The 13,007-nt window shown below is 36.6% G+C and overlaps 1 protein-coding gene across 3 annotated transcripts; it reads right to left on the minus strand.

The window, feature by feature from the left end:
- Window positions 1-215: 215 nt before the first annotated feature.
- Window positions 216-12,694, minus strand: LOC107850459 (chaperone protein dnaJ 10). Of its 3 annotated transcripts, XR_007048468.1 has the most exons (11): window positions 11,450-12,694; window positions 8,961-9,020; window positions 8,666-8,748; window positions 8,347-8,497; window positions 7,166-7,295; window positions 5,175-5,333; window positions 3,691-3,869; window positions 3,527-3,607; window positions 3,280-3,435; window positions 1,392-1,578; window positions 498-629 (listed from the first exon to the last, which is right to left on the minus strand). XR_007048468.1 is itself a non-coding variant. In XM_047401215.1 (10 exons), exons 1-10 carry the CDS (start codon window positions 11,534-11,536, stop codon window positions 534-536), a joined length of 1,179 nt encoding a protein of 392 aa, XP_047257171.1. In that variant the 5' UTR covers window positions 11,537-12,694; the 3' UTR covers window positions 216-533. The 3 variants fall into 3 exon arrangements, 2 of the variants coding, with proteins under 2 accessions (XP_047257171.1, XP_016550477.2); XM_047401215.1 differs by lacking the exon at window positions 1,392-1,578 and having other exon boundaries at window positions 216-629; window positions 3,280-3,432; XM_016694991.2 differs by lacking the exon at window positions 1,392-1,578 and having other exon boundaries at window positions 216-629.
- Window positions 12,695-13,007: the final 313 nt, after the last annotated feature.

A 13,007-nucleotide genomic window follows, 5' to 3' on the forward strand; every position in this document is an offset into this window, starting at 1 on the left:
TACGACTGCGTACAATACACCCTTACGGTGGAGTCTTTCCTGGACCGTGCGCATGGTGGAAGCTTTACTGCACCGAGCTGTCCTTCTAAGTATACAATAGTCCCTTTTTTGTTTTTTTTTTTTCAATTCTTGTAATCAAGAAAGTCACTATCATGAAGTTTCAAACAAGTCAAAGTAGAAACTACTCCCAAGTACAAAAAGACATCAACTAGGGGTTGGCAGAATAAGTCAATAACAGACTTTAAATTGGTTATACAACAAGAATAGACCAATGCAATATAAAATATTTTGCATTCACAGGCCACACAACTTACACACTACTAACTACTATAGTAATTACAAAGCAGTCTTTCATGAAAGCAATGTGATAGAAGCTTTTCTCTGCTAAGCAAGAAAACCAGGCTTTAAATATAGCACACTAGGGATACATAAGAAACTCAAACTCCCTCTTTTTCCTAAGAAATAAGCCACATACACAACAAGCACTACAATTTACAAGCTACACAAATTCTTGCTGCGTCCACCGTGTCTGTCTACCTGGGTCTATGTGCACCTGGTGGTGCAGTCGGCATGGGGAAGTTATAATTGAATTGACCACCAGCAAACTGTGGAGCCTCCACATATGGGCTCTGAAAGATGTGTCCAAAACCGAGTGTGCATAAATAAATTGCTCCAATAGTTAAGACAAATGAAAAAGGACCATGACATGATCTTGCTTCAATTGAGAGGAATCTTAGAACATGTCCTAGAAGAGCCGATTAACTGATTACGACGGAATTTCTTCCTTTTATTATTATGGGAGAAGTAAAACGCAGTATATTCCTCTTGACAACACTAAATTAATAGGAAATTAAAATTATAGAAAAAGTGCAAGATACTTTCCTCTACCGTATTCTTAATTACTTTGCCATCACGTAATGAGATTGTCAGCCATCGAATGCATGGGTAGAGCCGAAAGTTTTTAATCTTATACTGTTCTACAAACTCTCTCCTCCAAATAGATGAAAGGGAATAAGTCAGGAAAAACTTGTTCCTCTTGAATCCGTTTCTGCCCATGCATCAATGTCTAAGAGTGCCTCATGACACTGATGTGCAACACATGGCAAGTATCTCTCTAAGCTGCTTTGCAAGTAGCTATTCCCAAGCAGAAAATCTATGTTTGACTAGTTCCTCTGAATCTCTAATAAGAAGAGAATAGATGTCTATTCAAGCATTACAATCCCCAAGTTAGTGAGTGGATAAAGTCTAGACATGGTGCAAAACTCTCTCTCTCTCTAGTCTCTTCCAAGTTTAAGCTACCCTGCTTGTTTACCATAAGATCTTTTTGAAAAGGCAGCAATGAGGCTATTGATGTATAAGGAAATACTGGGATTACTCAGAGCGATTGTCACCTTCGTTCGTTCCTCAGCAAAGGAATATGTATATCACAGGATGTGGAAAGTAAAGATGCTTTTGGCGAAAAGCTGACATCACTGATGCATATGTTGTTGTGATGCATTCACTATTTCACTTTGACTTTTGAGATGCACATAAAATTGAGTATTTGTCCTGAACGAAAGGAGAAGGGGGGTGGGGGTCCTGCACATTGAAATGACTAAAATGACTAATGCTAAGAACAAAAAAGAAACGGCAAAAGTTCCATCTTGAGTTTAGAAGCAGCATGTTGTGATTGTTGATGGGCAGTACACAAAAGATCCAGTTAGAAAAGTTGAACAACTACAATTGTGATTGACTGCTATGGAAAATTTGGTATAAAGAAGAAATTAGGAAATAAAGAACAGAACAGGATTTGGAGTTCCAAATCCTAAGCCACCAAGCATGAGCTCCAAATCCTGCCATCTTGTTAATATCATCTCTTCTGGCGCTCATGGATGGTGGCATTAGGATTCTTCTGAAAACAAAGTCAGACAACGAGTAAATTGTATATTTGGGGATAAAAAGAGGCTCGCTGAGGCAATACATACTGGAAGAGACAAATAGCCCATCAACAGATTTAATAGAATTAAAACTCTTTCGTATGAGAATTTGGCACTAAGAGAGACGTACTTCATCCTCTCTGCATTATTATCTGTATTCAACCAAGAAAAAGAAAGGAAACCTCAATGTAAGTAACTAAAAACCCAATAGAGGACCATTTGACGTGGCTCGGAAGAGTTTCTGGAGTTGAATCTAGCAGTGCCACTTGTCCCATCTTGAAGAATTAAGGCCAGCATTACCTTTTGACTTCCTCTCGGCTCTTCTCACTGATGTTATCTCTCATTCTAGTAACACTGTAAAGCCTTTTATGAAAAGGTGCATATCATGTTCTCGTTTCCGCTTTAATTTATCTTGTCCGGTTCTCTCTTAACCATTTCTCAGTCCTCACATATTTTTCCATCATCTTCCTTTTTGCCATGAATACATGGAAGATTCTGATTTCAACTAGAGAAGTTTTTCCACAAACGAGAAGAGAAAAGTTAACCCTTTTTGTACAATTAGTCTTTACCTATTTGGGCCAATTTTTATTTGTTTGCTCGACTCTTTCCAGAAATCTTATTTCCCGTGCACTTTCCTGGCTTCCCTTTAATTTTTCCTTGTACAGGACAGTTTCTTAGATGTTTGCATATCTTCTCTCCTTATCAACCCCAGCAACTTCTTTGCATTCAAACAAAGAGAAATTTTACTCTTTTTTTTTTACCATGTCATTATGTTTTGGACCAGTTATGTTTGACTGCCTATGTTATCACAATTAGTAGACTTCCAATTTTCCCAAACAAGCAGATTACCCCCACTAACAGAGTCAACCAAATCAAATTGAAACGTTAAAGTCCATTCCTTTCTTCTGCCCCACTCAACCCTCCATGCAAGTGATTATCATCTTGACAACCTATCCCAACCTCCACAAACCCCTTCTCTATCTCTTGTAACCGAATCTCTCCAACTCAAAGTGTCAGTGAAGGGTTGGGAAAAAGTCTCAGGAAAGGATGGTGACGGCAAAGGAGTGTGAAGAACACCATGGGAGCTTGTTGGGGAAATAGGAAGGTGATGGCAGCCATAATGCAATGGAGTTGGTAATTATTTCTTTGTCTGACTTCATTTCTAAAAGGAACAATACCTCATTTTCAACCTACTGAAGGCCAAGTGTTCTCAGCACAGCACGAGATAAACAGAAATTAGTTTTGAACTTGCAATCTGAGGACCAAAAAGGCAATTGGCCTTAAGAAAGAGGCCAGTAAAGGAACCAAACCTGTGCAAATTAGCTGTTCTTAAAGGAAAATGAAACACGAATCAGAGCATTACCTGTGAAGCAAATTCTGTACAAGGCACCCCTTCTTTATTTTGAGATTGTACTGATGCAGTTGAAGAACGAGAGTCGTAGCTCGGTTCACTTCCATCCAACTTGTGGACACCGTTGGCGTTTGCTGTGGTTTCGGTTTCATTGACTGGCTTAACCTTCTGTACACATGTATTTATTTCTTCAGAACAACAATGTTAACCAATTGAGAGGATCACACTACCTACCAAAAATACTGGTCAACTATAGTACCTGAAAAATTTTGCCAAGCGTCTTCAAACCCTTTGCGCGAGCACGAATCTCTTCTTTCTTTACGTTGTTGTCTTGTAGAACCTAACAAAGCAGTGAATATTAAAAACTAAATAAGAATAATAAAAGAATAAGCCACGAACACAACATGATAAAGTGTGAACAACCATTTGACAAACACGAGTAAGAGTGGCTTCAATATCAGCTACATTAAGCTTCCAGAGAGAATCAATCATTAGCTTCTTGTGGGGTTGCATGTACTCTTCAAGTTCTTCCTCAGTGTAATTTCCTTCGGCACTGAGCTGCCTTTTCATGTCCTCTTGCAGCTGAATCAAAGCAATTGCACCTACAAAAGAATAAAATAATCTCTCAGAAGAGCATTACCACATGTGATGATCAAGTGTAATTCAATACACACACGGGTGGATGAATAGGCAACCCAGTGCACAAAGAATCCCGCATTACATAGGATTCAGGGAAGGACCTCACTCAAGGGGGCGTTGTACTGTAGGAAACATGCCCTGACGCTTGCAAGCATCAGTGGCTGATTTCATGGCTCGAATCCATGACCTATAGGTCACATGGAGACAACGTCATTGTTATGTGAGTTTGGATGAGTGATCAAATATATCAGCTATAAATGAGGACACATTATGATAGAAGTGATGCAAGAAAGACCCAAAAGTTTATCTTCAAACTTTGCAATTCCTTGTTTTAGAAGTAACTGGATAAAGATGACAATTTGGAAAGCATTAATGAGCCACAAATACTTTAAGTCAAACTTTTTCTCGTACTATATCAGGCAAAGGTCAATAAAGAACATGAGAGAGAAAGGAATAAGATTTTTCCAAGAAAAGAAAAAAGAAGAAGTTAAAACCACATAAGAGATAAATAATTTCATAGCACGTTTATACGAAAACTAGACCTCACAGGTTTTTTTCTTGTGATAAGGTAAAAAATTTAATGATGCAGAACCTGTAAAGTGTTAGCAGTAAAAAAAAAAACAAAGTCCAGGGAGTAATACAGTGACATAATCTAGCATGGTTTGGGATCTTTTGCCACTGCCATATTACACCAAAACTAAACAAACATATACAACTGTGCTTAAGGACTGAAACGCTCTTTTCCTCAAAGATTTTGGCGTTTCTTTCATTTCAAACAATCCAACAAATGGCTGCAGAGATGGTGCTCCAAGTAGGAAAAGGTTTGGCAATGCAACTTTTTTCCTGTCGGGTGCAGGCCTGGTTACTGGTTAGAGATAGGTTTACATGCTGAAAACTGAAGAAAAGTTTTAAAAAAACACACTTTTATACTAGATTTACCCTCAGCTTAATACTCCACTCATATATTTTCTACCTATACTATCCTACTGTCTACCTAATTCATCTAGATTACATGACATATCAATAAACAGAAAAAAAAAACAGTTGAAAACTAATTTTGGACTAATTAAAATGAATTGTTCCAAAAAAAAAAAAATTAACAAAAATGAAATAAGAGTGTAAACCATAAGGAAAGATTCTTTCCAAAGTTCTATGTGCACATTAATATACAGATTGAGCGAACAAAGTGCAAATGGTTTGTCCCAACTTCAGAAATAAAAAGCACAAGGTTTAAACATAAAGCACTGCTTAAAACCAGCACAACAAACCTGTTGCAGCAGTTACTTGGGATTTGATAAAATGGCCTTTGGTTCTGAACCACTCAGCAATAAAAGGCACACCCAAATATAATGCCTTCTTTCCGAGCTCTTTAGCTGCCTGTCTTGCATATATGTATCCAATTGTATTTAACATATCAACACCATAAGCTGTTACCAAGCATTAAGTTGATGAGAAAACAATCAGTATCATAGCCATGTCAATTCAAAGACGCCAACAAAAATATCAAGAAAGTCAAAGCTAAAGAATTGAGAGGGAACAAAGCAGAAAGGAGATTGCAGATCAAGAGAGACTGTGAGTCGATAGTAAGGCACGACAGTTTCAAGGCCATCAATGGTACTTATACAACAACTATTACACTTCAATTGCAAAGTAGTTGTTTCCTTATTTGACTACAAGTTCCTATGGCAATTATCTCCACGTGTAACTTCTATCGTTCAAACTAGTCTCTTCAATATTTTCTCAATTCCCGAAGGTCAGTGGTGCAGGATTTGAAATTCGGTCGATAATAGACCCACCGTCCCTCTACCCTTTTCCAATTAAATACCAAACGTTTGTGTATGGTTAGGATTAGAACCTTCCAATCATTGATTCAAGTGCTTCTGATCATATCTCAAATAACACATGTTCCTCTCTATCATTATTATTCATAGTCTTTTCTGACACTCACATTACTCATTAGCCAATAAATATCCAACCGTGGCAACGAGAGTATATTAAGCTTCTACTTTCTGATTGTAAAGTTTGTCCTTTACGTTCCTGATTCTCTTTTTCACCTTATATAAATTAGTTGTTTAACCCCAAACACTTTACTGCCCCATGATCCTTCTCAATAACTCTATTGTTACACAAAATTATGTTATTGGATAGATAATTGGTAAACACGAGTCGGACAGACATTACTATATCCACCTTCCTAGTGATACCAAGAACACCCATTGATTGTCTTAGTTCATTTGAAATATAGAAAATTATACTTAGTATCTCTCGCTCATCTATTTTAAAATATGAGCCCTGTCAACTAGGTAGATAAAGCATCAGCTCTTCCTTCACTTTTAATCCTAAAAATAGGATATAGTTTCATTTCTTTTTAGTCCAACAGATGTCTGAGATCCTAGCTGACACTTTCTGTATGCGTTTTCACTGTTCGGTAGATTTAAATGATGATTATTCATATGAATTTGCATGGAAAGTTGTCCTGAGCTTCTTTTCATTATTCAGAGAAAATCTTATACTCTAACAAAATAGAGTAGGTGATAGTTGAATAGATATCTCATTGAAATCGGTTGCGCCTAATAGATCTGTTAGGCGATGTTACTTACTTTAAAATCCGCCTTGCTTCACACATCCTCTACCTTTCGACGATCTTGGTATCTCTGAGTCCTTATCTATATGAACACATAGGGGCAGTACCTTTCGTACATCTCCTTCTGGCCCCTATTGACTTATTATTTTTCCAGTGTCCAACACAAGGTCCGGTAACTGGTAAGAGTCATGCTTTGCACGAAATCTTTCACTTGTTATGGAGAGATGAGAATCCTTATACATTCCTACATACCACCAAACAACACTTACTATTTAGATGCCCCTTTTTCAATCATAAATTGTCGTGACTCCAGATGTTCTCGGAAATCTGAAGATCTTAGAATGCACAACTCACTAAACAAACTTTCACAGCCCAAATCTTTCACTTGTTATGGAGAGATGAGAATCCTTATACATTCCTACATACCACCAAACAACACTTACTATTTAGATGCCCCTTTTTCAATCATAAATTGTCGTGACTCCAGATGTTCTCGGAAATCTGAAGATCTTAGAATGCACAACTCACTAAACAAACTTTCACAGCCCATAATACAGCTGTATATGCATATTGCTCGTACCTACCCCTTAAGTATCAACTTTTGCCGAGGTCAGAAAAACACTTCAATACGAAAAAAGGTTGAATTTATTATGTGGTAGGTATGAAAATGTTAACCTGCATTTGAAAGCCTCGACACCTCAGCTTCTGCATGACGAACAAAGTCCTCTTTATTTACTTGTACATAAAGATTGAGCCGGTCCTTCAAAGTTTCAGCAAGCTTTTCTTCCCTCTCCCTCTGAACAACCTGTATTAGATTAAGGAGAGAAGTTAATTGGTAACACTTAGTAAAGCTATACATATCCTGATACAGCTTCTACGGCATACAGTAACTCCAGCCAAGTGATGGCAGACCATGTGACTGCATATTAGCATCCTTTTATTGAATTGATAGGAGATCCAACTCATTGTGATGTGAGGTTGCAATGTGCTCTAACAGATTGCTGTGACATCAATATCCAATTCGTTGTGAATATCATGCAATGTGATGTCAATGATTAACATCTTGATAAATAGCGCAAGATAGGAAATATATCATTCGAATAGCAACGAAAAGAACACTATCGTCTTGAAGGCGATTCACACCAATTAACAACAGAATTACCACACCGATTTGTTAAACAAAACAGCTTGCAAGGCATAAGATAATTGGAAATATCTTATTATGAGAACTTCAACCAGTAAACTGTATTACAAAAAAAAAAAAGCAACAGATAAGCTTCCTGAAATTCGTAGTACAGACAATGAAAAAATTGATCAAACATATAACCCTGCAGAGTTCCACTACTATACATGTCATTCCTTCTCAACTTGTCAATCAAAATATAAAGAAAAAAAAATCTTGTTATTTCTTCTGATTTCCTTATTCTTCCTTAATTAGTTACTGTATCATAGTTGCATCCGACACTATATAAGGCTAAGTGGATATGTCTAAACCATCTGAATCATTTCCTTTAACTTTTACAGCTCGATGTGTGTTTTCTATCTCTTATTTTATCTCTGGGTCTCTCTGTTCTTTGGGAAAACATATTTGCTTTAAAAGTAGAAGAGTGAGGCACCATGTAGGACTCTAGGTTTAATAAGTCATAGTATATAATATCAGGGAAATAAATGCTATTTCTTTCGTACAAGCATATACAAAGGTGTCATTATAACCATTTCTCAAGCTACTTCTCAGTTCTTCACATTTTTGTAAGTTTTACCCATATATACATAAAGCCAATAAAAATGTTTGAATTCAGTTTTCTTAAGTAATAATCTTAAAATTCTAAATGCTAAAAGGAAATGAGGAACTTTACCCTCATTTTATCTTGTAACTTTTTAGCATCAAATTCTTCACCCTCAGTGAAAATATCCATTGATGCCATAGCAAGCTGACCTATGTACTCCTCAAAAAGTTCACTTCCGAAAAGCATAGCAAAAATTGCTGCAGGATCAATGATTGCATCTCTGCAAACATTTCAAAGCATACAAGTTTGAATTAACACGTGAATACTGAATAAAATCAGCAACATAAGAACATCGTAGCAAATTATATGTAAATACAGTAACCAAATATCAATTGTGCTAGGAGAAATACAAATGTGCCATGTATCAATAATACAAGAGAGAAATTACGTTGAAATTCCTGATTTTCCATGTGCATCATAAGCCTGTCGTTGAGATGGATCACTCAGTACTTGATAAGCCTCTCCCAACACCTGCAACCGAGGAGAAAACAAGAATTATTGAACCAATAGCATATGAAAATTGATTGCTGATATTTGTCCAATATTCATATGTGGTAGTTCTTTTGAAAATTGAAGTGTGCAAGGAAAAAAAAGGAATATCTCCTAATTGACAAAAAAAAAAAACTGTTAAAAGAATAAATCATCAAGAGACCTCAAAAATAGAGGTAGATTAAAGACATTACCTGAAAATTCTGTGCAGCTAGAGGGTCATTAGGGTTTTTATCTGGATGAACCTGTCGTGCCTATACCACATAGGAAAGTTAGAAGTAAAGAAGAAGTCAGAACATGGAGAGCTCGAATAGGAAGGAAACATAGCACAACAACAGCAACATACCCAGTGTAATCCCACAAGTGGGGAGGGCAGAGTGTAGGCAGATCTTAACCAACCTTACCCCTACCTTGGGAGGTAGAGAGGTTGTTTCTGATAGACCCTCGGCTCAAGGAAAAGCATATCAAAGCAGATAATATAGAAAACATGACACAGCAAAGCATGAAGAAAAAAGGAACAGAAACTACAATAAAATAGTGCGATAATCAAAGTACAAGAAACTACAGAAATCGAAGGACGAAAATTACAGACGAATTACTACTACTAGTAGTACGGAAGGATAAGCGAGACAACGCTAAACTAACTACTAACCTTCTACCTTAATCCGTGTCTCCACAACCTCCTATATAGGTCATGACATCCGTAAGTTGCAACTGAGTCATATCCTATCTAATCATCTCTCTTCAATACTTCTTCCGCCTACCTCTATCTCTATATCTCTTGAAACCATCCATAGCCAACCTCTCCCATTGCAAAATGGGGAAATTTGTGCATCTCTCCTCTTCACATGCTCAAACCACCTCAACCTTGCTTCCCTCATCTTTTCCTCCGCAAATGCTACTTCTAAGTTATCGAAAATATCTTCATTTTCAATCCCATCTCCAGTATATACACACATCCACCACATCATCCTCATTTTCGCAACTTTCATCTTCTGAACATGAGAGTTCTTGACTAGACAACACTCCGCCCCATACAACATATTTGGTCTAACCACCATTACATAGAACTTGCCTTTAAGTTTTGGTGATACCTTCTTATAGCACAATACTCCATATGCGAGCCTCTATTCCATCCACCAGCACCAATACGATGTGTGACATCATCGTCAATATCTCCAAAAGGAAACAAAGTCAAGATTGAAAATTAAACCAGTAAAAGGAGAACTCTACTACAATAACGAAAACTAAAGTTAAAAGTTAAAAGTATGCGAGCTACAAATTTTAATCTTGGTATTTGTGAGGTAGTATGCTCATTCTTGAGACTATGAGTTTAAAAAATGACCAGAACCTTGAGAAATAACAAAAACCAAAACCACAATTGTAAATGGATTGATCATAATTAACTTATTCAAGGTACCAACGGGAAGCCACAAATAAAGAAAATAAATAGATAGCTAGGTGAAGGCTCCAAACACCATAACTTCTCCATTAAAAAGATGAACCCAAAATATTTAGGAAATCAGTCTTTAAATTAGATTGTCTAGTCCAACAATCTAATCCTTTGTTTAGGGCCGATGAAGTAAAGCATAGAACTCACAACTTACTCCTCTTTATTAAATATCCAATTGGCTAAATTGGTGGGGTGGGAATACAATCAGTGTCCATTTGATTAAGCTTAGATTTGATATTCAAATGGTCACTTCAACATGGAAATTGGTTAAAGGAAGAGAATTTATCATAATTTACCAATTCATCTAGTGTATTCCCTCAATGTAATGGCATTTCGCATACAATGACATGAGATTCAACAAATAAATGTTATTCAAGTTTTCAGTCTTGGTCTTCAACTTTAAACAATCATGTGTATAAAAGAAGCCTTAAATAGAAGTCTGGGCATCGTCAATGCTTACCATAATCCTGGAAGGAATGGAAAATTCTATTTCTTTCATGCTCTATTCCATTCATTTATAACAAAGGCTTACATCCAATTCTTGGATTGAATTTGTAATAGGAACTTCAACCTACAATCCCCTGCTTAAACCTAGGGTTTATAAATTTTGTGCTATTAAAGCTTCATTATTAATTGAAACCTCCGCGCCAAATCACCTCACCCTACCGACCAAAGAGAAGAACTCAATTGTCCTCCACCTATCTACCTAACTTGTCCGTGAATGTCCTTGGGAGCACAAACAGGATTCTTTTGTGTTTGTGTTTATGAGTTGGTAACTAACAAACAGCATTCATTATACCTTCTTAAGGGAGAACTTATTTCTTGTACAGTATTAATGGTGTTGTGAGGAGTCCAGAACCTAACTGACGTGAAAAAGACAAAGTTGATCAACGTAACGGGTGAAAACAAATTTTCTATTTTTCACCTGTAGCGCACTATTAGTGCGCTATATGTCCTGCACAAACGGACCAAGCCTTAACAGCCGTTAAGGTCCACGGACTCATATAGCGCACTACATTAAGCCTAAGGCAAACTCCATTTTGCATTAAAAGTAGCTTCTTTTGCAAGCATAAAACCTATCCAATGCCAGAATATAACACCTTAACCATATACCCAACTATCCAATTTAGCTTGAACCAAACAAACAAGTGCAGATATAAAAAGAGCCTTTAATTTTCATGCCAATACTAACACACTTAAAAAGTTAATACAAATAAGATACTTATGTACCTTAATGTAGTATGCTTTCTTGATCTCAGCTTCGGTAGCAGTAGGGCTGACCCCCAAAATGTCATAATATTCCGTCTCCTTCACCATCGATCTCGAAATCTTTTTCCTTCTTCTCTTTCAAATCGACCAATCGATAGAACAAAAACAGGAAACAAAATTCGAAACTGAACCACCACCACCCCAAATGCAGTCAATTAATTGCTACAAGTTGTTACCAAAAAGAGGAAAAATAAGCACGAAAGCAACAACACACGTACAAAATCAAAGTAAAAATTCAATCTTTTTCGTCTATCAAACCAAAAGGACCAGTAAATTCAAGAGACAATGATGCTAAAACTGCTATCAAATTGACCAAAAGAGCAATCGAACAACAGAAAACACAAACCCCCGCATACAAAATCAAAGAAGTAGATTGAACTTTTCTTCAAATTAACCAAAAGATTGAACTTTTCTTCAAATTAACCAAAAGGAGCACTAAATTCAACAAATTATGATGCTGAAACTGCTATCAAATTGACCAAAAAGACCAAATTCAGCGATGAAATTCGAAACTGAACGGTTAATTAACTGCTATATAATATAAGGTTGAACGAAAAGGGGATCGAAGAACAGAAAAATCACAAATCCTACATACAAAATCAAAGAAAAAGACTGAATTTTTCTTCAAATCAACCAAAATGGGCACTAAATTAAACAAATTATGATGATGAAACTGCTATCAAATTGACCAGAAAGACCCCCTAGGAACGGCTAATTAACTGCTACAATATGAAGTTGAACGAAAAGGGGATCGAAGAAAAGAAAAATCACAAATCCCACATACAAAATCAAAGAAAAAGACTGAACTTTTCTTCAAAACAACAAAAAGGGGCAGTAAATTCAACAAATTATGATGATGAAACTGCTATCAAATTGACCAAAAAGACCGCCTAGGAACGGTTAATTAACTGTGCTAATAATATAAAAGTTGAAAGAAAAGGGGATCGAAGAAGAAGAAGAAAAATACTACTGCAAAATTAAGAAAAAAATTCAATGGTGTTTTGGGTGTAACAAAGGGAAAGGAGGATTAAATTGTTGAGATTATGAGGATGGAAAAATGGTGATTCATCGCTGTGTTGGATTCGGGTCCCCCATGTGTGCTTTTGACCTTTTGGTGGATTCGGTTTGTGTTGACTATTATAGTGCGCTGTTTTGCTGTCTGGCCTGCTCCAGGTGAACGAACCTAAGGGGTCTTTTGTCACGAACAAGTTATACCGGAATTAATTATCTCACATTATATTTTGGGATTAAGGATTATTTAGGGATTGTATTCGGGACATTTGCAATAGCGTCTCGAAGATGTGCTACGAAGACCGAACACCCCTTCCCAATTAACTTTTCTGCACGAATAATAAAAATAAGCTTTATTGGAGTAGGACTAGAATCACCTTTCGATTCTAGTCTATTCATTCTCCATATAGCTACGGTCACTATATTAGCACATTAGTCTAATATAGCATGATGCGGAAACAATCAAATCATTGTTATAACTATGTCAAAATCGATGATGTCTAGAATC

The sequence above is a fragment of the Capsicum annuum genome, chromosome 12 (genome assembly GCF_002878395.1).
Source record: "Capsicum annuum cultivar UCD-10X-F1 chromosome 12, UCD10Xv1.1, whole genome shotgun sequence".
Taxonomy (NCBI): domain Eukaryota; kingdom Viridiplantae; phylum Streptophyta; class Magnoliopsida; order Solanales; family Solanaceae; genus Capsicum; species Capsicum annuum.